This window comes from Rattus norvegicus, chromosome 7, assembly GCF_021556685.1.
Source record: "Rattus norvegicus strain SHRSP/BbbUtx chromosome 7, alternate assembly SHRSP_T2T, whole genome shotgun sequence".
NCBI lineage: Eukaryota > Metazoa > Chordata > Mammalia > Rodentia > Muridae > Rattus > Rattus norvegicus.
This window is the reverse complement of record NC_141540.1, coordinates 124,575,001-124,599,651: the sequence shown is the minus strand read 5'-3', so window position 1 is coordinate 124,599,651 and position 24,651 is coordinate 124,575,001. Positions and strand designations below refer to the sequence as shown.

Genomic DNA, 24,651 nt, shown 5'->3' with positions numbered 1-24,651 from the left:
GCTGGAGCTGAGATGCTGTCAATAGACGGATTGTCCCTGGCTGCTGTAACATAATAGCTGACACATGCAACGTGGGGAAGGAAGGGTTTCCTTTGGCTCACGGTTTGAAGGTACGGCCTGTCATGGAGGGGAAGCATGGCAACAGAGGCCAGAGGCAGATGACCATGTTGTGTGCACAGCCAGGAAGCAGGGAAAAATGATGGCTGATCACTTCTTACCTTGTATTCAGCCTGGGACCATAGCCCATTGGATGGTCCTGCTCACGTTTAGGGTGTGTCTTCCCACCTTAGTTAGTCTAATCCAGAAAGCTCCACACAAATATGCCCAGAGGCTCATCTCCTGTGTGATTCTACACCCTGTCAAGTTGGCAGTCAAGACAATCATCCCAGCAGAGGAAGGGCATGGGAGGCCAGTGGAGCAGGGCTCGGGAGGAAGTGCAGGCTCCAGACTGTCGGGATGGAACCAGTGGAAGCTGAGAGGGCATGGCCTGGTCCCCATAGGGAGGAGTGGTCTCACTGATAACAGGAAGCAGGCCCATGGAAGCAGAGCAGTGCAGACAAGGGCACCCCAAACCAGGAGCAGCTGCCAGCAGCCTGAGGGTAAAGCTGCTGCACCCTGTCCCCAAATGATCTGCTTTGTCAGAGATCATGTGGACAGTAAACATTGTAAGCAAAATACACAGTGCCTTAGCCAACGGTTTTGCTCTGTTTCTTTAAGGGCAGGAAAAGGGTACAGGGAACAGGAGGCATGTTTGTTACTAGCAGGGTTGGGAAGGCTCTCTGAGCAGGTAGCATTGAAATGAAGACCTGGCTACTAGGTAGGGTTATCTGGGAGCAGAGGAGACATGGATGACAAAGGCTATGGGGTTGGCCATTCACAGATGGCCAGTGCTTTGAGGAGTGGGCAGTCGGGAATGAGCCCAAGCCCGGAGTCTGTCCTGTAGGGTGGGAATCTATTGGAAGAGTTTTCTCTTTACTCAAGGGTGTGAGAGGGCTGTCCTTACCCTTCTCCAGTTGGTCTGGTCAGTGACTTTAAACAATGGCACTCTGGCTGCTGTGTGGGGATAGAGGGAGGAAGAGCAGGGAACAAGGTGGACCAATAACAGAAAGGACAAGGAGAGGTGTCGAGGGTATCAAAGCTGAATCCCACATTATGTGACAGTGTTCACGGAGAGTGGCTGTGTGCTCTGTGAGTGGTAGTAGAGCAAGGAGCTGATGTTGGGCAGAACAGGCCGAGGAGGTCCAAGGTGGGCTGTCCGAGTGGGTGTACAAGGTGGAGGCTGGAGGATGGGCAAGGTGGGAGTGGTGAAGAGAAGTACATGGCTAAGAACTTAAGATGCAGGCCGAGGGTGTCAAGGGCTGGCGGAGCCTGGGGGAGACAGAGACTGAGACATCAGGGAGCAGGAAGAACCATAAGAAAAGGCCAAGCAGCCACAGTGAAGTGGGGAGAAGCTGGAAGGATGCTGGCTCTGAACCGTATATGCATTTGTGTATATGAGTGTGCATGAGTGTGCAAGAGGGTGTGCACACGTATGTGCACCCAAATGGGTGCACACTTCGTGTATGTGTGCATGCATGTGTGAGTGTGAGTGTGTGTGTGTGTCCTTTTCTACAGTGCTCCTGCAGTTGGGTGGACCCTGTATTTTCACTCATCCTTGGCTCCACTCTGGGCTGTGGTTCAGCTGCCCTCACCTTGCCCAAGGTTGCAGGTTCAGCTCTTCTCTCCTGGAGCGTTTGCTTTCCATTCTTGCTACGCAGGCAGCACCTGTTTGTCCGCCTGTGTGAAGTGGGTCCCCTCGGTGCTGCGGACTCTGTCGTCCTTCTCCATCTTCAGCATCCGCGCTGTCAGCCATTTTTTTCATGGAGCTCTGTTCTAACTCCACTCTGCTCCACCAGACGTAGCACCCGGGTCTCTGTGCTCTGTCCAGCCGGGTGTGTCCTCAACCAGCTCAGCTCTCTGTGGTGTTTCAGTGCCATCACGTTGACTCCCCTGGAAGTCTTCGTGGTGCCCGTAAGACCAGTACTGAGGCAGGAGCATCACCAGCTTCCTGATAGGGTGGGCTTCATGAGCCCCTGTGTCCAAGTGTGGGAGAGGGGAACCTGCCACATTTTATTGGATTGCACTAAGAGAGGTTCCTGTCTACTGACCAGTCTCTCCCCATATCATTCCGCTGTATTGTTACTGTTTGGAATCCTCTGTGTCTTTAAAGCCTATTTGGTTTGATTATAAGAAAACACTTGTAACTTCATACCTTCAGTTAAGGTTTGATAGCTGTCATCATAAATCCGGTCATTGCTATGTCTTGCCAGCCATGGCTCCTACCTTGGGCCCATTCTGAGCAGCAGGCAGGTGACCTTTCAACCTACAGGCCTCTTGGTTCTATCCTGCTTATAACAATGCCCAGATCCCACAGTCCTGTAGACCAGAGCTGTGGCCATGATTTACCCTGTTCTAGCCTCGACTGAACAGGAAGGCTTGAGATTAAATGTACTTTCTCAAGAGTGTTAGCTTCTCATATCCAATGCCGGGAGCTCCCGAGCAACTCCTCTCTGCCTGCCTGCTTTTCTAAAACCTAGCAACCATGGGTGGGTGCCAAATGCTTCCCCTACATGTATACATGTATCGAGATAGACATCTAGCTTTTCTCACTCAACTTCTCGATTCAGTGAGCTGTGCCCATAGGCCTTATGACAGCAAAGCAAACATGCGCTCCTGTTGTGAGCACGGTTTGGTCGGGGTGTGTTGACAGTGTTTCCGCAGTTAGAGAGATGCCTCAGCATTTGGTGGTCAGGAACACTGACTGAGCTTGCAAAGGACCTGGCTTGGGTTCTGACTGAAATGGTGGCTCACAGCTGCCTCTAATGTCAGTTGCAGAGAGCCCAGTGCCCTCTTCTGGCCTTGGCGGGTTCCCACATGTGTACATACAAACATGTACACTCTCCCTCTTCTCCCCTTCCCTCCCCGCCCCTCTTTCTTTCTCTTTAAACCAAGTTCTATGACCAGTACTTTGGTGACAATTTGTGTCAGTGTTTGCGACATTTTTCTGTACTTTCTTGTGATGTCCATGTCTTGTTTGAATCAACAGCACAGCAGTTATGTAGGTGGAATCTCGGGCTATGCATTTGTTTTGTTGTGTTAGTGGGGCCAGGCCAGAACTGGGCCACCAGCTTCCTGAAAGCTAAGTAAAAAATGTCCACAAGCCTCGCAGGGCCCAAAGTTTCCACAAGGGAGGTCTTTAACTTGCCAGTGTTTCTCTGATGGTTACAGGACTACTCAGGCTTATCTGTTTTGGTAGCTTACAAGAACTTGTCCGCTTTTTAATTATCTGATTGGCATACACTGACTGACCATGGTATCTATATCTTATCAGTTCTCACCATGTATATACCACACAGCTGGACCAGCCTGCACACGGTTTCCTCCAGCCTTCTACTGCAGCCCTGTCTGCACCCTCTTAATATTTTCTGAAGCTCAGCTTTCAACTTGCTGGGCTTCTGCTGTTATTGCTGCTCTCTCTTGTTCCCTCTGCCTTGGCATAGGTTGGATGCAGGCTTTGAATTTCAGCTGCTCTTCCTTCCATAATAGGCATTTAAAACTGTACATTTCTGTCTAATTACTACTTTAGCTGCATCCAAATTTTGATACATAGTTGTAAAATTATAATGGAGCTCCTAGTCTCTTATTCCCATGCTGGGTCCTTTGATTTAGAAATATGGGTAGGTTTTTTGTTTTGGGGTTTTTTTTTTTGTTTCTGAATGAATGTGTTTTTAAAGAGTTATTAACTTATAAATGAACATGATTTTAATTAGAGAATGGTACTGGATCTTATCAGTTATTAGAATTATCTGAGATTGGATGTGTGGTCATTCTTTGTGTGTCATTTGTAGCGAGATGGTATGTTTTGAATGGAGCATTATGAAGCAGTCTACACCTGCTGATTGAAACCAGCTGTTACTTTTAGCCTCAGCTAAAAGTATTCTCTTCATTAGCTTGGCCCATCAGCAGCTGAGAGATGTGGATACTTGCAGCTCGGTGTTAGATATATCAAGTTCTAAGAAAATATTTTTAATTTTATAGTCTATTTAGTATGACAGTAGCATGGTCTCTGGGCCTTTCTTTCATTTAGATTCAGTTTGGTATGTCTATTTAAATTTCTTCAAGTCTTTTACATGGCCAACACTTTTGTTTTGTATGCAGACTCTATGAACAGCACAAAAATGGATTGTTAAACATCCTCTCTAGTAATCCCTGCCTTTTTACATTGAGTGTTTGGCACATTTACATTTATTGTTGTTGCCATTGTCTCCGTTGACTTCTGTTATCTGAGAACCCAGCTTCCCACCATGCTCGTGCTCATTTTCTTTATATTTGAAAAATGTAGTTTCTTGACATAATTTGGATTAAGCTTTTAAAAACACCTTTTCTAACATCGTCAAAAGCAACATACTTTCTTAGTCAATAAATAGCTGTTACCTTAAATTTTACCATTTTTAAAACCATGTTCCCTGGTTCTCCTGGTTATGAGGAGGATATTGACTTGCTGTGACTCAATGGGCTCCTTGGACTTTGTTACTGTTATTAGTATTTTATCTTTCTTGTGGTTTTTCCCTACAAATTAAATCCCCCTGGTTCACTGATCCCACTGGTGTTTGTTCAGTGTTGCCTTTTTACCTATTCCACCGGAGACCTCTTATATTTTTTCTTCTTTGACATATGGCCATTGATTGTGATCTGTAAATGATAAATTCAGTTTTTATGTAAACATGCCTTTTTGCCATTTTTACAAAGATAACTTTTGTAGGTAAAAAATGTGAATTTTTCAAAGATGAAGTGGCAATTTTTCACTCTGCTTGCTCTTGGTTTCTGTTGCTGCTCTGTGGGACACAGCTGCAAAAGCTCAGCAGAATTTCCAGATGGCTCTGCTGCAAAGGCTATAGACCTTCACCAGCCCACCTCCACGCTGCTCAACGCTCTCGCTGGCCAGACCCGATCTGTTATTAATCCATACCTTGATTGTTTTGAGTTTTTTCAGTGATTGCTTTTTTCATTTCAAGGAACTTTATTTTCCTTGTCTGCCAATCATGTCTTTAATGCTTGATTTTAACAAGATCAGTTATGATCTCTGCTATATGATCTCTGAAGGCACAGTCAGCCTTGGCTTGTCCATGGTAACTTGCTCCTTCATACAGGCGTGATTTTGTTTCTCTGAAAGCCATTATTAGGCTGAGTTTATCTGGGCACTGTTACACTGTTGCTGCCTTTAGTTCTGAAGTCACCTTTGCCAGGCGAGCTCAGGAGAGGTGGGAGTGAGCACCTGAGAGTCAGGTGAGGACACAGGAGAATGAAAGGCAGGTGAGCCTTCAGATGGTTCAGGGATGGGCAGAGAGAACAGTGTTTGGAGAGAAGACTTCCAGGGTCACCACAGTCATGCCACCTGTAGGCGTGACCCTCTGAGTGGCTAACACAAGCTCGACCTTGAATGGTCATGGTGTTTTATCACAGCAATAGAAACCACAGTAAGAACAAGGAGTCGGGGGTTACAGGGAACTTCCAGTTGTCTTCAGGAATGCATTGGCCAAAGAGGACAGCAGAAGACATGGTATCCATGTTGAAGGACAAACAGCAGAGCAGGCCACCTCTGCAGCTGACACGCAGGAGCTGTGGGGTTTCAGAGACTCCCACTATCTTCAGCAATAGCTTCAGCCAGACCTGGGATCAGAGGGAGCTTGAGGATGTGGGTTTTTTTTTTTTTTTTTTTTTTTTGAGGACAGAGAGGGCTCCTTAGAACACCATGGAAGAGTTGGGACTAGGGGGCAGAAGGGAGGCCTGAAGCCAAGTGGTTCAGGAGAGTGACTGTCCCAGCTGGCAGATGAGGCTATGTCTTCGTGATAGCAAGATGACAGGCACTGTGAGCCTCATGGCTTCTAAAAGGGGCTGGTGCTGGAGACCAGGGAGTGAAGTAGAGGCTACATGGCAGAACCCTGAGGACCTTTCAGCCTCCGGGGTGGGAGCTAACCCACTACAATTGCTTCTTGGCAGAATCTTGTACATTTTCAATCCTTTTCAATCTTCCTACAGGTTCTGAAGTTGAATCAGAACTCTGTGGGCAAGGCTTAGCAGACTCCCTGAGGGATTCTGCTTTCTGGAGCTAGAGAAGCCCTGGGCTGGTCCACCTCCAAGCTCATCAACTGTGTGGAGTCTTATTACCCACCATGGGTTGTTTTTAATTTTCTCAATGACTTGCAATCCTCTCAGCTACAGACATCACCCTCTGGGAATATGCTTGGTATGAGGGAGCCCCTGTTTGTAAATCCCACACCTGGCAGCTGCCTGCCTGCGCACACATACATCAGGGTGGCACAGACCTACAGGTGCCCTAACTCCAACTCCAGAGAGGCACCCGCCTTGCTGAACCCAAGAGTCAGCTGGTGTGGCAGCTAACAAGCATCTGGGGACTTTAGATGGAGCCTAAGAGTTGCTCATTTGCTGTGGAAAAACTCCTGGAAAAACCCAGGAGCAGACTGTTTCTGGAGGCCTCTAGATCACAAGGGGATCAGAAAACTGTCCCCAGCCTACTGGCCTCTGGGGATTTTCTCAGACAGGGAGGAGGAGGGGACAAGAGCCCAAAGGCCCTGTAATCATCAAAAACCGCCTATCACCTGGTCCCATCCCTTGTGTAGTTTTGATAGGGTCTGTGGCATCAGCCAGCCACCATGCAAAGCCATAAACATCTCCCTGGTTTTCCAAATGCCGCCTCCTCCCTTGCAAGGCTATTTCTTACCTGGGGGTGAAATAAACTGTGGTTGCAAAGGCTGAGGTGGAAAGGCTGGCGGCACCTGCAAGCCACTGTGACTCAGGTGCACAGGGAAGGCTGAGAAAGGAGGCCTCAGCTTCCCTGGGACTAAGGTGGGCTCTGGTTTGATTTGCATTTTCTCCTAAAATGTTTTTATGCACCACAGCTCGGTCACTGTGACTAATCACAAGATTTAATGGCCTTAAACTGCTCACTGAGGACCCAATTCAATTAAAAAATGTCCTGCGGAAGCCATGAATAATCCTCTTGTCTTGCCTCTTTCCCCCAGTCTTCCAGAGGCTTCTATCCTGAGAGAGCCAATGGATTTCTCTTCCTTTATTATTTTTTAAGTTGACATGAACCCTGGTCTGTGGTCACCTCCCATCGCCTTTGACCCCACTTTGCCAGGACTCCCGAGAGACTCTGGCTGGGTTCACCCTCCCTTGAATGGGACTGACTTGCTGCCATTAGTTTGACAGACTGTGGAGTGAGATGCCTGTCAATGCCAAGGGGAGGCTCAAGTACCAAGATTTCCTCAGCAAGTTGAGCACCGAGAGGGTGCCCTCACCGCCCATGGCCGCAGGCGACTCTGGAGATTCAATGGTTGCCCAGCGGGGAAGCAGCGCCCCAGAGGTCTCCCAAGGGGCCAGGTCCACCCTCAGCTCTCCTTCTCGGGACCTCAGAGCGGGGCTGAAATCACGAAGCCATCCCTGTGTGAGTTCCCATCCTGACAAGTACCCCCATGTCACCTCCAGTCAGGTCTGCCAACACAGGGGCCCCAGTGTTTCACCCGGGAGCCTGCAGGTAACCAAGAAACTGGGCTCATGAGCCTGGGGTAGGCTCCAGGTTTAGTTTCTGGCAGGGGAGGGGAACTTAGAAGGGGCCAGAAGGAGGAAGAGAGAGCTTGGGCACCACCCTCAGGTGAACATGTTCCCATTTTACACCTGAGCCAGGTGAGGCCGATGGTGTGTCTTCCTGGGCCTCAGTCCTCAGTTTGACATAGAGCCCTGAGCTGTAGACCGAATCATCAGAACGGTCTCCTGTCACCTACTAGGCACTTAGGTGTTTGCTATATCTCAAAATGGACAGAACATCTGCTATGTTGTCACAGATCTCAGGGTGACAGTGACTATGGTCTTCAGCGAAGTTAGAGGTGGTATAGAACGTGCCAGAAGCATCTTAGAAATAGCCACCTGCTAGTCTCCCCAAGCTGAGGTCAGTGGAGGTCAGCAGAGAGACGGCTACCAGCACCCAAAGGCTTTAAGCAGGGAATTTGGGGGAAATGGGTGTAGTGTTAAGGAGAGACCCCTGAGAAAGGCTGGCCTTGAGGGTAGAAGGGACACCAAGCCAAGGAGTGTGGGGAGTTCTGAAAGTTTGGAAGGGCAAGGAGAAGGGCCGTCCTCTAAAAGGAAGTTACATAGATAGTTCCAAAGCCCATTGTTATGCGTTGGCTTGAGATGGCCCACCAGAGGAAGTAAAAAGCTTCTCTCCTGTCCTGCCACCTGCATAGCTGACCTGCAGCCCACGACTGCCCCCATGAGACCCTCCAGTTGAAAGACTGCTTCTGTCCCTCCCCACAGACCCCAGTGGGCACCCCACCCCTACAGAACTGCGAGCCCATCGAGAGCAGGCTCCGCAAACAGATCCAGGGCTGCTGGCGGGAGCTGCTGAAGGAGTGCAAGGAGAAGGACACGGACAAGCAGGGCAGCATCACCGCAGCAGAGTTCCTGGGTTTGTGACTCCGGCCCCGGGAGACATGCATTCCTGTCAGCCTTCCTGGGAGAGGTGGGGTGGGGGGACCTGTGGGTGCTTATGGGGCAAGCCGGGCAGCAGCTAAGCAAGAGCAAGAAACGGGTGCATCCTCACCAACTGTGCCGCGGGCCGCTTGGTCCTCAGCTCTCATCGAGAAGTTCAAGCTGGACATCAGCAGGGAGGAGAGCCAGCAGCTCCTCGTCAAGTACGACATGAAGAACAACGGCAAGTTCGCCTACTGTGACTTCATCCAGAGCTGCGTCCTGCTGCTGAAGGCCAAGGAGACCTCTCTGATGCGGAGGATGAGAATTCAGAATGCAGACAAGATGGTAGGTGTTTCAGCCCAGAGCCCCAGGGGTCCCGAACCTGGCAGTACAGGGGGAGCTGGATCCCCAAGGGCTGCTGGTTACAGCCCGACCCCCATCTCCTCACAAATGCCCCCTTGGATCTCTGACTGCAGGTCAGTTAGGGTAGTGTGTCAAGGTGTGTGCCTGCACGTAGGGTAGGGCAATGGGGACAGATCTAACTGTGGATGTTAAAATGACTCGGAAGTCGGTGGAAAGAAATCTCCTGCTTCTGGAACTCTGGGGTCAGGGACCAGACATACAGCCCAGAAGCTGGAGCCTGGGGCCTAACAGTCTTTTGGTGGCAGACAGCCACCCAGAGCCCCAGAGCAGGGCAGTGCTTCCCCTCACACGGTGCCCTGAGGGTTGAAGAAAGGGCAAAGTAGGGATGTGGGCCCAGGGCCCAGAGCGCAACTAAACCTCAGAGCTTGGCTGGAGTGCACAACAGGGTTAAGTGTGGGTGGGGCTTGAGCAGCACTCTATCCCTGCAAATAGATGTCTTCACCCTCAACTGTGCAAGTAGACACAAGGCCCCACCCAGCACCATCCAAGCTTTTCTATCGCACCCTCGTCCCGCTCAAACCTGCAGAGCGTGAAGCTACAAAGTGTGCTCTATGCTTCTGCCCCATTTTCTGTAACACTGAGTCAGGTTTGTCTGAGCTAGATTGGGAGCGCAGCCAGGCTGGGGAGTAGAGTGGGGAACATGCTTGAGTCGCTTGCATAAGGCCCAGGAGCAAGCAAATCCAGTTCCAAAACTCCTTACAGCTCAGTGGAGGCCAATAACCTCACCTCTCCCGCCCCCAACCCTCCTGGGCAGCTATTACAGGGACTGGGGCAAGAGGGCCATCCTAAAACCCATGCAGGAAGCTGCACACAGGAAGTTCTGGCGAGAGCCAGCATCCACTGCTGCTTACCCACTGGAGGCAGGCAAAGCCAAGCCCAGCCTTCTGCGTAGAAGAGGCTGTTCTGGTCCTCCTTGGATTCTCTTGGCAAATTCTCTCTCTAGTCTCCTTCTGCTCCTCTAGCCTCAGTTTCCCCTTCTAGAAACAAGCTAGAATGTTCTGTGAGGAGTAGATGAAGGGACTCTGTGGGGAAGAGCTTGCTGACGCCTCTTCTGACACTGTCTGGAGCAGATGGAGCCTCAGACCCATCCCCTCCCGAGAGAATCTGGAGGGCCATAGCAGGCGTTTGAGTGGTACAAGGAGACTAGGTTCTTGCCCGCTATCCCAGAACACAGCCACTGGACTCCCCCTGTCCCAGGTGTCCATCAACCATGTCTTCAACAGCAGGGGCAGGCATGCCATGGGGAGGCAGCTTGGGCCACAGGCAGCGGCAGGGTTGGCTTGGCTTGGGCACCGGTGTGGGTGAGCCAGGTTCCACAGGGCCCTGGCAGGCAGGCAGGCAGGCAGACAGGCAGCTTTCAAAGCTCCAAGACTCCGGTGGTGGAGGTGGTGATGATTGTGGAGATGGAGGAGGTGGTGGTGGTGGTGGTGGTGGTGGTGGTGCTGTGCCTCTGTCCCAGGTGCTGAGTGAGATAGTCTGTTTTATGCAGCGCCATGTCACAACTAAGCCTTCCTAGGACTCGGTTCACACTGTTGCCTGTAACTCACCTCCGTGACAGTGCAGACACGTGTTGGGGCTAGAACACTCAGACAACCTGTCTTCATCCCGTAGCACCTAAAGGAATTAGCACAGCGTTGGGAGACTCCTCGTTACCACATGCAGTTGTACCCTGTGGCTTTTCAAATACCTTTCATCCTAACAACCTACAAGAAGACCTAGCCATTGTCTTACCTCAGTGTGACTTTGAAATTGACCTAGTGTCCACGCAGACCTCTTCTTGCAAATGGGACCTGCTGTGGCCGAATCAGAGCTGGGATCATGTCCCCTTTCTCAGCCTCAAGGTTCCCCCCCCCCGAGTGCTGAAGGTGGGAAGCAGCTCCCCCAACCCATTTGTGGGAGCTCAGCGTCTCTGAAGTGGTAGATCTGAATAACCCTCATTACAGAGAGGCGGAGCAGAGCCAGGCTCTGGCTGAGGAGGCAGTATGCAGCGTCTCCATCCCAGGGCACATGTTCAGTCTCCATCTTGGTTCTAGAAAGAAGCTGGTGTGGAGACACCTTCCTTTTACTCAGCCTTGCTACGGATCCAGCCCAAGATCGTCCACTGCTGGAGGCCCATGCGGCGTACCTTCAAGACCTATGATGAGAATGGAACGGGGCTCCTGAGTGTGGCTGACTTCAGGAAGGTGAGACTCTCTCTGGACAAGCGTGAAAGGCCAGTAGCATAGGGAGATCTAAAGGGACCCTGTGCTAGCTCATGAAGTGGCCTGCTTGTCCCTCACTTGGACACTATAGATTCTTCTCCCTAAAGGTTTCTGGAAATTTTCAGGGTGTGTGTGTGTGTGTGTGTGTGTGTGTGTGTGTCTGTCTGTCTGTCTGTCTGTTCCGTACCTTTGTTTCTTTTGAGACCACACTACTGCTATTGATAGGCCCCTGTCCAGACCTGAGACCTGCTCCTGTGTCTTGTCACAGTCCTGGGACTATTGGGACAGCCCAACAGTGTGTACATGATATAGGGTTCCCACACAGGGAGCCCCACTTCACTCCACAGTATACATTGGAGTGTTGCCAGTCCTGGGTGCCAGGTAACTTCTCAGCTCCCCACCCACAACCCAACTCATACCCAGCTCCAGCCTCCCATGCACCCTGGGGCCATCCCTGGCCAGGGACTCTTAGTTGGTCAAGAATGGGAGGCCATAAGAGAAGGCTCTCTTCCCCTTCCCAGGAACCCAGGGTGAGGCAAGCAGAGAAGATGGTAAGATGGGAACATCTTTAGCAGAGCCAGTCGGGTGGGGAGGACAGATGGGTGTGAGTTGGGGCGCAGTTTTTTCTTCTGCTCTCTCTCACTGGACCCAATGTCCACCAGCTGCCCTCAATCCAGGGGCCCTGGGGTCTTTTAGCTCATGATACATCTCCTTAGAAATGAATGCTAACATCAGCCACAGAGGAGAAACCTATAACCTGATTTCTACACATTGCTAGGGATCTCTAGCAGGATTTGTCTGGGCTGAGGGTGAACAAGGCAAGAGCAGCTCCAGGAGGAAATCTCTTTCTTCCTGTGGAGATGTCCAGAATGGGAGACTTCCAGAGCTGGCACAGCAGTGGGGGCAGGGATCCAGTTTTGTTCTGCCTCCCTCAGCACCCAGCTTCCTCCCAGACCTCATGGTCCAAGATAATAAGAAAAAGGCCTACCCCTTCCCTTCCCTTGGGAGGGAAGGGTTCTGCCACCGAGGAGGAGAGAGATGGCAACAGTGGGCACCTAGAATCCTCAGCCAGGGCCACACTATGCCCTGAGTCTGTGGATGGAGGGTGAGGGTTGGCCTGACACTTCTCCTGCTAACCGTCCTCCTGCCCCAGGTGCTGCGGCAGTTCAGCATCAACCTGTCGGAGGAGGAGTTCTTCCACGTGCTCGAGTACTACGACAAATCGCTCTCTTCCAAGATTTCCTACAACGACTTTCTGCGTGCCTTCCTGCAGTAGGCATCCAGACGGGGCAGCACTGGGGACAGATGGGCCATCAGGGTCTGTCCCCAAGCTTAGTAAAACCAGACAATGAGTGAATTCCCCAGAGCTGCTTCAGAACCCAACCCTACCATCACCAGACTCTCAGGATGTGCAGGCTCCTGCTCTAACCCTCACTGAGGCCTCTCTGGACGGCCACAGGGCGGCCGCTGGCCTCGGGCGCTCTCACTCGTTAGTTTGAGCAAATAAAATAGTCTTTGTGGGAATGACTCTTGAGTCTTTAAAAGAACGACGACTAATAAAATGTTTTAAAACTTGGGATTCTTGGGGGTTTGTTCACGACTGCCTGCAGGGCACCCCCTCCTATCCACAGCCCCCTACACCATTACTCAACGGTCAAGGCTGCCTCTGTGTGCCCACTTTCTGTCTTGGATAGGAACTGTAGCCCCATGGCCATGCCCATCCTGGGTAGTTTGTTTTGCCAACTTGGCACAAGCCTGAGTCATCGGAGAGGAGGAACCTCCACTGGAAAACTTCCTCCATCAGATTGGCCTGTAGGCAAGTCTGTACGGCATTTCCTTGATTAATGATTGCTGTGGGAAAGCCCAGCTCCAGCCCACTGTGGGCACTGCCATCCCTGGACAAGTAGTCTTAAATCATATAAGAAAGCAGGCTGAGCAAGCCATGGGGGAACAAGCTAGTAGGCAGTGTTCCCCTGTGGCCTCTGCTTCAGTTCCTGCCCTCTTGTTCCCACCGACTTTCCTCAGTGCTGGGGTGGAACCTCAGAGCTGTACGATGAAATAAACCTTTCCTCCCCAAATTGGTCTTGGTCCTCGTGTTCATAGAGCAGTATACGGAGGACAACAGCCCTGCTCTGCCCTCTAACGCTGAGTCCCACACTCCTCCCAAGGTCTAGCTCTAAGGTCACCGGCTTGGGGCTCCTCCCCCTGAGCTCTGAGGAAGGAAGTCGGGCGGACATCCTTACGCTGCAAAACGCATGCCACCCTCATCCCTTCTCTCTTTGTGGGAACGCTGGACACAAAGTCCAGCTGGTAGGGTGAGCGTAGGGACCTGCTTCTGCACCCACACTTGGTAAACATCATCTCTGGTCTAAACAGCCTTGACCTCCGAGTCCCTCTTGAGGAGAAAGCAAAGCTGCAGGTTGGTCGGTAGCCTGGGCCCAGAGATCTGCTCTACTGGGCCTCGTGGCACAGGGATCCCTGCTTTCTAAACTCGGCCTCACCCTAGCTCCCAGCACTGCCAGTCGGATGCCTAGTGTGACACTTGTAATCGGGTCACATTGCAGCCCCTCACTCACAGAGCTCTTAGAAGATCTGGTAGGTGTTGTTCCAACCCCAGAAACCAAAAGGGTCCCTGCATGGTTTTTTTTTTTTTTTTTTTTTTTTGTTGCTGTTGTGTAACCTATTGAAATCCACAATGTGGAGGATCGGGTGAGGGTTGTGGGTACCCACACATGTGCCTAGACTTTGGCATTCCTCCCATCCTGCACCTCAGCCTTCGTCTTCCCCACACTGGTTCTCACACAACCTTGAACTGAGAGCCTGTGGTTTCTGATACTGCTCCCTTCTCAGAACCCAGAGGCAACTCCTGACCCTCTTGTGGCTGAGACTCTGTCTGCCACTGTTGAGGAACTGAGAGAGGAGTAGGGGGTGTGGCACCAGGAGAACAAGGCAGCTCTGCAGGTGGCCCATGAAGCCCAGAATGTTTACCCTGCATGGAATAGGGTGGATGCCCCTTTGGCACACATGCCCAACTTTCAGCAAAAAAAATATTACCTGATCCCCCAAAACCCACGGTCTGCAGGGACAAGCATCAGCCTCAGATGTGTGTAAATTTTGGGAACTGCTGGAGGTTAAAAGCAGCAGGTGGGCCTGTAGCCATGGAAAGGGAAGGCAGTAAACGTGGCCCACACAGAGAACTCTGCAGAGGGGAAAACCAAGGGCTCAGAAAATGCAAACCGCAGTGACAATGGCAAATCATCTGCAAACAAAGGAAGAAGGAGAGGGTGGGGGTGCTCAGCAGTGTGGACTGCAGAGAGGAGAGTGGGAGCCTGGGAGATACAGGACAGGAAATCGGGAAGAGAACCCAGAGGAGGTGTTTGCCTGAACAATGGCTGAGCGGTCACAAACCTGTTGAAGACCCTTGAACCACAGCGGGAAGAACACAGGTACAGGTGGAATTCACCCAGGCACATCCTATAAGACACAGCCATGGAGCCAACAAGGGGAGGGAGGGCCTGAGGGAAAACTTGAACACCTCTCCCCAAAAACCACGATGACCAAAGATGAGGGCCAACACACCACAGCTCACAAAAGACCCAACCAAAGCAGGGTCGCAGCTTTGTGGATACACAAAAGAGCAAGGAACCAGGGGTGTGGCTCAGTGGGCAGATTGCTTGCTGTACAGCATGTGAAAGCCAGCCATACTGTTCACTACTCGGTGATCCTAGCCCTGGGGTCGGGGTGGAGGGGTAGGCTCCCTGGGGCTGCAGGCCAGCCAGGCTAGATAACCTGCAAGCTCAGGTTCAGCAAGAGATTCTCAAAATAAATATACATACCTACATGCATACATATATACATACACACACAAGAGAGCAAGACACCTGACATTGACCTCTCACTTCTGTCTACACGCACACACGCACACACACACACACACACACACACACACACACACACACCCCAAAAACTTAAAAAAGGCTGGAGCTGGGCATAGTGACACCTGCAATCCAGCACTCAGGAGACAAATTAACTCAAGGCTAGTATGAGCTATACAGACCCTGCCTTGACAACAACAGATTAACAGTCAGTGGCAGATGTTTTTCTTAAACAGTGTTACAGTGTGTCTTAGGGGTATTTTTTTGGGGGGGGGCTGGGACAAAACATCAGGACCAAAAAGCAAGTTGGGAAGGAAAGGGTTTATATGACTTACACTTCCACATCACTGTACATTCTCAAAGGAAGGCAGGACAGGAACCCAGAAACAGGAGCTGATGCAGAGGCCATGGAGGGTGCTGCTGACTGGCTTGCTCAGCCTGCTTTCTTATAGAACCCAGGACCACCTGCCCAGGGATGGCCCCGCCCACCATGCGCTGAACCCTCCCCTTTGTTCACTGATTGGAAAAAAATACCTCACAGCTGTGTCTCATGGAGGCATTTCCTCAGCTGAGGCTCCTTCCTCTCTGATGACTCTAGCTTGTGTTAAGTTGAAACCCAAACACCAGGCAGGACACAAGAGGTTCAGAGAAGTGAAGGGCATTGGAAATCAAATGACTGAAAGTGAAAGAAATCCTGTGTGCTTTCCACTGTCCTCGAAGGTGACGTCTCAGAATCTGTAGCCATATATTGGTTCGACTGCAACAGATACAACAATGGCTTCACAAAGAATGAGGACAAAGAGCTGAGCTTGTGCTGGGAGGGCAGGGTCTGTTCCAGTGAGTGGCAAGGCAGAGTATCTAAAGATAGACAAGGGTGCTTTCAGATGTCCCTGCAAACTGTTAAAGCAACCACTGAAACCATACAGTCTTATTAGGTAAAAAGTACAAATCAGTCAACAGGGATCAAAATGGAATCAAAGATACGATCAGAGTGGGGAGGACGTGCTGTCAGGAAAGGGAGCACCATACAGGCTTGAGGACCTGAGTGTGAGTCCCATACCCCATGTTTAAAAGCAGGGCTCAGTGGCATGTGCTTGGGATCTCAGTGCTGGGGAAGTGGAGATGGGCAGATCTCCCAGGCTGCTCGACAGCAAGCTAGCATAGCCTGCTTAGTGAACTTCAGGGTCAGTGGAGTCCTGTCTCAAAAATGAGGTGGAGAGGACCTGAGGAAGTCACTCAAGGTTGATCTCTGGTCTACAGTCCTAGACATATGCACATGCACTCACATGTAACCCTGCACATGCAGGCACACATGCACACACACAAGCGTCTCTCGGCAGTCCAAACAGCAAGGAAACTAATAAGAACTGTGTCGAACAGCTTGGTTGTCTGCACAGGACACTCCTAAGAACCAAGACGCTCCTAGAATTAACCAGGCAGTGTGTCATCAGGTCATTGGACGTCACTAGCATCTCCAGTTAGCATGTGCAACTGCAATACCGCTTCCGACAGCCCCTTCCAGGTAGACGTAAGCCTAAAATTCCCCGAAGGTCCTCCTGTGCAGTGGTAGACTATGCAGCACAGAAAAATAAGACCAGAGATCAAAATCAGGGTAGAGCTGTGAGGTGCTTCTGCATTGGAAGACTGTATTGTGGATACATCTTCCCAACTGTACTTGCTCCCTAAGATTTGAATTATTGAGCCAAGCATGACGACACACATCTTTAGTCCTAGTACTCGGGAGGAAGAGGCAGGCAGACCTCTGAGGGTTTTTTCCCCTTCCTTTATTATTTTTTTATTAATTGGTTATTTTATTTATTTACATTTCAAATGTTGTCCCCCTTCCCAGTCTCCCCTCTGCACCCCCCTCATCCCATCCCCTCTCCCCTTTGCCTCTAAGAGGGTGCTTACCCACCCACTCATGACTCACCCCTCTAGGATCCCTTATGCTGGGGAGACAACAAGAAAAAGCCCCCACAGGACCAGGGTACCGCTCACTGGTTACTCCTCATGGCTTGCTGAGCCTGCTTTCCCACAGAACCCAGGACCTCCACCCCAGGGATGGCCCTGCCCACCATTGATCACTGATTGAGAAAAATGCCTCACAGCTGGATCTCATGGAGACATTTCCTCAACTGAGTGAGCCTCCTCCCTCTCTGATGACTTGTCTCAAGTTGACACACCGAAACCAGCCAGGACTGTGGGTTAGAGGAACAGTGCCTGTGTTCAAAAAGCATGAACCTTAGCACACTTCACACCAGAGGCTGACCCGGGACAGCACAGGTGTGTGAAACAGAACAAACACCCAGGAGACAATCCACTCAACCTTAGGTTTGAAAGAAACACCCACAGAGTCAGCTTTTCCTCTCTGGGGCAAAATACCCAAGATGGAGCACATCTAAGAAAGCAAGGCTCTTTCGGCTCACCTGCTCAGAGAGGGTCCATTGGCCTGGCTGCTTTTGGCATGTGGTACATGTACCAGGAAGGCATGACAGAGGAAGGCTGCTCACCTTGTGGCAGCCAGGAGGAGGGGAGCTGAGTTCCCAACACCCTCTTCAACTGTATATCTACAGTAAGCTAAGGTCCTCCCTCTAGGCCCCACCCCCCAGGCTAGCCATTGGCTGATGACCACCTGTCAATGCGGGAGGCTCTGGGAGACACCTGCTACAAATGATAACAGTATCCAAAGAACAAGTAACAGTATCCAAAGAGCAAGGAGAGAGGGGGGGGGGAGAACAGAGAGAGAGACACACAGAGAGAGAACAGAGAGAGACACAGAGAGAGAGAGAGGACACACACACACACACACACAGAGAGAGAGAGAGAGAGAGAGAGAGAGAGAGAGAGAGAGAGATTCATCAAAAATTTCAACATTTGCTCTGAAGACTGGACTAAAAAGACCAACCCAGAGTTAGGAGAAAGAGGCTTGTTTCTGGAATATTTATTTTTAAATAGAACCAGCAAGAGGTCAGAGAGATAGCTTGGAAGTTAAAGTGCATATGTGCAAACAAGAGAAGCAGGGTTCTAATCCCCACGGCCCCCTGTGCCTGGTAGTCATCTGTGATTCTAGCCCTTAGGAGGCAGGGACAGGAGACCTTAGACAGTCAGTCACATGCTCTGGTGAGTCCCTGGACACTGGTTCTCTGCTCCTGTCTCAGCAGGGCTGCAATGGGATACCCTTGGCAGTAGAGTGAAGTGAGAAGGAAGAGGGGGAAGGGAAGGGGACCTCAGAGACTGCACTGGCACATGGCACATGTGCTCTGGCAGTATGGTGACATCATAAGGTGACAGCCTCAGATGGCCACGCCCTGTGCAGTAACCCTACCGTGGTTCCAGTGGTTATGGGTAGAAGTTGGTGGGGTTCCTCAGACAGACCAGGGTCTCAGGAACAATGGTTCAGAAGTCAAGGTCCCAGGACAGGATGCTGCAGGTCTATGAGGCCCTGGGCAGGGGACCTGTCTGAGGAAAGGTTATGGGGACATTGTTATTGTATGCCTGCCTTAGGCCACTCCTCAGGCCTTTTCTGCCTCAGACCATGGCTTTACTTAGGATGTCAGTTGTGTCCCTTTCTATGTGGCTTTTCCTGACACTTGTTCTACATCCACACCTCCTTCTGGTGACCAGCAGCCCATGTGTACTGCCGTCCTAGGCTCTCTGGGCCCTTTATCCTCACATCTACCTTAATCAGTCTTCCCCCTAAACCGATTACCGCCACCACCTGGCATTTCTGTCATCCAAACCAGGCCCTTCAGGAAGTGCTAATGGCTGTGGGGGGATGGATAGAGAGCTGGGTGGGGGTATATAAGACAGATGGAAGGACAGAAGGATGGATGACTTGATGGGTGGGTGGATGGGTAGATGAATAGAGTGATACCGGGGGGCTGGGTAAATTAATGGTTTCTTCAGTAGTGTATGGTCAGAGGACTGTATATATGGACAGCTTTGTTGGTGCATAGATAAATGGATAATTCTGTGTCTGGATAGATGGTTAGCTGTTCTTCTGAATAGATGGGTGGGTGGGTGGGTGGGTGGATGGATGAGTGGGTGGATGGATGGGTGGATGGATGAGTGGGTAGATGGATGGATGGATGGATGGATGGATGGATGGATGGGTGGGTGGATGGGTGGGTGGATGGATGGGTGAGTAGATGGGTGGGTGGATGGGTGGGTGGGTGGATGGGTGGGTGAGTGGATGGATGGATGGGTGGGTGAGTGGATGGATGGGTGGATGGATGGATGGGTGAGTAGATGGGTGGGTGGATGGGTGGGTGAGTGGATGGATGGATGGGTGGATGGATGGATGGGTGGGTGGATGGATGGGTGGATAGGTGGGTGAGTAGATGGGTGCTTGTTTTTTGAGTAGATGGATGGACACATGAAAGTATGAATCATCAGGCAAGTGCGTGACTGTGGAAAGATGAATAGTTGGTTAGGCAGCTGGCGATAAATGGTCGAAGTTTTGTAGCTGGGAGGGATTTGAGACCGGGGTGCTTCTCTCAGGCAATCCGTGAACCTTTCTCTCAGGCTGGGTTGCCCATGTCACATTCAGGATAACCCAGCACTTGGGCCACACCACGATGCTTCGTTTAGAAGCTCAGACATGCAGTCCTGCCCATGATGCTGCCTCTGCAGTTCCTGCACTCACGGGGGAGTGGGGTGGGGTGAGACAAGCAGGGAGTACAGTCACCAACACATGGGGGTCTTTAGCCACTAGGTCTTGGAGTTCTTCCTCTGCCCCCTCAAGACCCAGGGACACCCCCACAGAAAGAGCAGCCAGATGGACTCTGCATTTTCTTTTTACAAAGACTTTATTGTCTGACATGCTTGACAAAAAAATTACAGCCACAATCAAATTATGCCAAAATGATTGAGGAGCAGGCCGCCATCTTTCAGATCTTGAGGACTTTCAATGAATCTTCTCTTCAAGACAGCTGCTTCCACAGCTTTTCTTCTCCACACAAAAATATGCCGCATTCTGAAGATGCCCTAGGAAGCTTTTTAAGTTTATAGTTCTTGGTCCACATAAAAACTGCAGAGCTTAAAAAGCACAGGGGAGATGTATTTTCTCTGCCCCAAACACGCCATGCATCTGAGGCACCAAGGAGAGACCTTGTAAATGCCCCACACACACCAGGAATTTGGCCCGAGCAAGATTCCACAGCCCTGTGGCCTGTGGGACACAGTTGTCTTGGCCAGTGTAGTGCACCAAAGGTGGCCTGGGAATGCAGCCTCACCCACAGTGAGCCACGGAGCCCAGCTCACTCACTCAGAGAAAGACTTGGGAGTGGTCTCTCAGGATGCTGGGATGCTGAGCTGAAAGCTCAGAATTCCTTACAGTCTGAGAGACTCTCAGTTGAGAACGAACAGGAGGCAGCTTTGAACAGGACCCTTCCAAATTAAGCAAGACTTCATCCAGGCCCTGCTATGTAGAGAGAGAGAGAACTCCAGAGGTGACAGTGAGGCCAGGGATGGAGGGCCAAACTTCATTGCTGCCTCCTTTGCTTTGTGCTGTGCATCCTCAGGCAAGTGACCTCACCTCTCTGGCCTCAGTGGCCTCATCTCTGTAACAGGGCAAGAGTACCTACCTTCCAGGAATGTCTGTAGATGATAAAGCCACATTATACCGAGTAAAGGTACCAAGATAGCTGGTCCCCAAGGCTGGAGCCAGGCCAAGCAAGTGAGGCCTTTGTGTCTGATGCATGGCATAAAGGGTGTAAAACATCGAGAGTCGGGACAAATAATACTATTTTAGTGACATGTTACTAAGAACCAGAATGAGTGCAAAAACAGTCCACAAAGAACAAATATCGGAATATTAAATAGACAGCGATGGACTCTGCCTCCCCCTGACTCAGAGCCTACTGGCTCTGCCCGCTCTGGGCTCACCCAGGCCTAACTGAAGAAAGCCTGCAGCCAGAGGCAGGGTTGCCATCAGCACCCAGGGCAGCTCTGTCACTGCGCCACCTCCCGGTGATCGGTGGTACTGACAAGCTTCCTGGAAGCCTCTGAGGAGAAATCAACCACATCAAGGATGGAGCCCATTTTAGACACTAACAACCCGGTTAGGTTTGGAGGAGCACACGTGCCACACACGTGGGGCATGTATATGAGCAGGCCCAGGGCCTCAGCCCGCAGAACCCCCTGGCCACTGTGATCTACAACATAGTTTGGTCCCAGGGGATCTAACATGGCCTCACTGTGATGAGTAACCAGCAGGTTCTGGCCACCCAGAAGAACAAAGACCCCCACCCACCCAAATCCAGGGTCTGAGCAGTAGCTTGGGACACTCAGCCATTGTCCACACTGTCAGCAGGGTCCTGAGGAAGGAATGGGGGATTAAGCCAAGCCATCTGCTCTAGGCCTGGCCAGGGGCTGTCAGAATTCCTGAGATGTCCCTGAACACTCCCAAGACCCATGCACACAAGGAGCAGGCCTAACTCCTTTCCTCCAGCCAGAGAAGAGCTGCCTGTGCCCAGGCCATACATCCCCACCCCGACCTTGTGGCTCACAAGCCACACAGACGCACTTGGGTAGCAAGACATCTTGTATAAAACTTCCCGAATCCCATTCGAGAGCAGCGGCTTCTCAAAGCTGGAGGGTGTCGAATGGAGCTTCTGCCATTTCCCGAGCGAGACAGGGCTGTGAGCTTGTCAGCCCTAGAACGGAGGAGCAGGTGCGCACACACAGAACAGAAATGAGCCAGGTACCCCCGGCAGGGCTGTGCAAGGCCCCGTACAGGCAGCAGAAGACTGACAAAGGCCAATTCTTTTATCCCAAGGAGGCTACTCCTTACTGGCTGGTCCCATGGCCGAGTGGATTGTCCGGACTGTTCTGTATGGGAGGAAGTAGGTTAGGGGATCCAGGCTCTCGGCCAGACATATGGTGCTGACGTGGGCAGGCAGAGCTGGAGTGGGTAGCAGTCAGGAGTTCCGGGGTGTGGGCAGGTCGATGACTATGGGAGGATTCACAGGCTGATAGTTCACAGTGCACACGGACGCATTCACATAGGTGGTGGTCCCGTCCGCCATGACTCCATACCCTGGAAAGGATGCATGCACCTGTCAGACAATTATCTGGAGCTATCTGGTGGCTGGGGCAGCTATGGGTGTTTTGCCATAGTGGGTGGCATAGTGGGACATATCTGGGGCAAGCTGCTACAGCTCTCAAAGTTGGGTCTTTTATCTGCCAAATGGAAGCCATAATAGGTCCTTCTGAGCCTGCCAGGAGGACCAGGGAGTTCAATGCCCAAATGCAGTGCCTAGGTCAGGGCACATCACAGGAGAAGCACATAGCAAGCCATCATCACCCTCACATCGTCCTCCTCAGCAGGAATCATCAGCATGGTCTCTATGACCACTGTCAGCATATTAGATGTGACCAGATACAGGCACCTGCCTTCCACAGTCCCCAGTATCACCATCTCATCAGATATGATGAATCGTGTGTTTGTGTGCTATGTCTATAGAGTGCACTGCCACACTGTCATCATGGCTGCCATCACCATCCCATCACTGTCATCATCCCCATGGCAACCACCATCAGCATCACCAACATCAGCAGCCATACTGTCATCAGTATTACAATCCTTGTCATCCCCAACACTGCCATCACCACCATGACATCATCATCCTCTTCACCAATGATATCACCAACATTATCAGTATCATCATCAGCACCATTGCAGGCTCTGACAGCATCCCAGCACTGTCATCATCTCCATGACATCATTGCCGCTGTCATGATGACATCCTCATCACCACGCCCATTGTCAGCACTATCCCCTGGACTACATCACTACCTTCCTTGTTGCTATCCCCAGTACTGCCATCATCACTGCCATCATGATGACATCATCATCCCCATCAAGATGACACCATCACCCCATACCCATCAGCACTATCTCCTGGACTACATCACTACCTTCCTTGTTGCTATCCCCAGTACTGCCATCATCATCCCCATCATGATGACATCATCATCCCCATCAAGATGACACCATCACCCCATACCCATCAGCACTATCTCCTGGACTACATCACTACCTTCCTTGTTGCTATCCCCAGTACTGTCATCATCACCATGACATCATCACTGCCATCATGATGACATCCTCCCTATCCATAGTATCACCACTGTTAACACTACCCCTGCCACCTCATGACCATTGTCATCAACACCATCACTATCATCTCTCCATCAACACCAGTCATCCCCCTCCTTGTGACAATCACCACACTACCATCCACCATCTCCAAGACCCTCTTCATTACGAGCATTGCCCTGCCATGACATCACCACCATCCGTACTATATTCAGAGCGTCACTACCGCTACCATCTTGTCACCACTGTCATCACCACTGTGACCCTCATTGTCATCTCTGGTCTCCTCTCGATCACCACAATGACCACCGTCACGCTCCTGCCTTCAATCACAGGCTTCAATCACACACTCTGCTTGCTGAAGTCCCTTCTCCTGGCTCACACTCTCCTCACATCAGATGGAATGCTCTCCCCTTCAGGGAAAGCATGGTACTCAGTGACCTTTCAGAATGTCCCAAATTCTTTAACTATCTACATAAAAGTTTATAGAGATCTTAATGACTTTGCTTAGGCTGGGACGATAAAGTGTGTAAGGAATTTCTTTATATGTCAAGTGTTCATCCAGGTTACTAAACAACCAAGCTCAAAAAAGAAGAAAAAAAAAAGAATCTTGATTTGTTCACATTTCATAGCTATGGTTTAGTAATGAAAGTGTATGTCAACTACACATTTTTTTTAAAAAGATTTATTTATTTAATGTATATGTACACTTCTCCTTCTTCGCTGGAGCACCGATTTGCCTATACAAATGTGTACGGATGTGGTTTGGGTCAAAGGCAACCTTACATATGTTGGCCCTGAATGCACACAAGAAGACGACCATCATTATAGACTCACTGTTCACGAGCTGCCCTGTGAGCTCCAATGCTCTCCTTTGATTGTCAGTCTGCTGCTCAGCTCTGAGAGCATCCCCTGAGACAAACCTGCTCCGCTATCCTGACTCCCAAGAACAGTGCTCAGAGAGGCTCAAGGAATGGCTGGAGTTTATTATAAAACTATAGGTGAGCACGGTGTGGAGGCCCAAGAACCCTGGTCCAAGCACAGACAGGGTCAGCAGAGCAGTAAACAGCAGAGGTTTGTATCGGATGTTGAAAGTGGGCTCCAGGAAGAACAGTTGAGGACTGAGAAGGTGAGTTGACATGCAGGGGTAGGCTGGGGCGTGGGGGGCAGTGTGGGTTGATCTGCCTGCCCACAGTGTGGACATCCCCAGCAGGTTTCCATGCTAACCAGGGCAGCAAGCATGTGAAGCAGCCTCTGCCACAGAGGTAAGCTATTCCTTGCAGAAGTCAGAGAGGGAGCTAGTAAGCAGGATTTAAAGAAGGCAAGAAATCCCGGAAGGGCCAGTTAGAGGCACCCTACATGAGGTTCCCTCCCCTCCTGCCCACTCGCTCACCTTCATGGATGTGGCCAAAGACGTGCAGCCGGGGCTGGACTCGCCTCTGGACCGTGTTGAGCAGCTCCACACAGCCCACACGCTGCATCTTCTTGGGGACCCAGTCTAGAAAGCCTGTGTGGGAAGACA

General features: G+C 50.9%; 2 protein-coding genes across 19 annotated transcripts in view; one reads left to right on the top strand and one right to left on the bottom strand.

Moving 5' to 3' along the window:
• The window catches only part of Efcab6 (EF-hand calcium binding domain 6), a 187,389-nt gene extending 174,659 nt beyond the window's left edge, over nt 1-12,730 (top strand). For 7 of the 8 annotated variants that reach the window (XM_087557480.1, XM_087557478.1, XM_087557481.1 and 4 more), the window contains 5 exons: nt 7,265-7,507; nt 8,374-8,524; nt 8,690-8,874; nt 10,986-11,135; nt 12,307-12,730. In XM_087557480.1, coding sequence (XP_087413606.1) covers nt 7,265-7,507; nt 8,374-8,524; nt 8,690-8,874; nt 10,986-11,135; nt 12,307-12,429 — 852 coding nt within the window. In that variant the 3' untranslated portion in view covers nt 12,430-12,730. 8 annotated transcript variants of the gene reach the window in all.
• A 7,087-nt stretch (nt 12,731-19,817) lies between these two features.
• Mpped1 (metallophosphoesterase domain containing 1) overlaps nt 19,818-24,651 on the bottom strand; it is an 83,472-nt gene continuing 78,638 nt past the window's right edge. For 10 of the 11 annotated variants that reach the window (XM_087558262.1, XM_087558260.1, XM_087558263.1 and 7 more), the window contains 2 exons: nt 24,523-24,636; nt 19,818-22,067 (listed from right to left, as the gene is read on the bottom strand). In XM_087558262.1, coding sequence (XP_087414388.1) covers nt 21,949-22,067; nt 24,523-24,636 — 233 coding nt within the window. In that variant the 3' untranslated portion in view covers nt 19,818-21,948. 11 annotated transcript variants of the gene reach the window in all.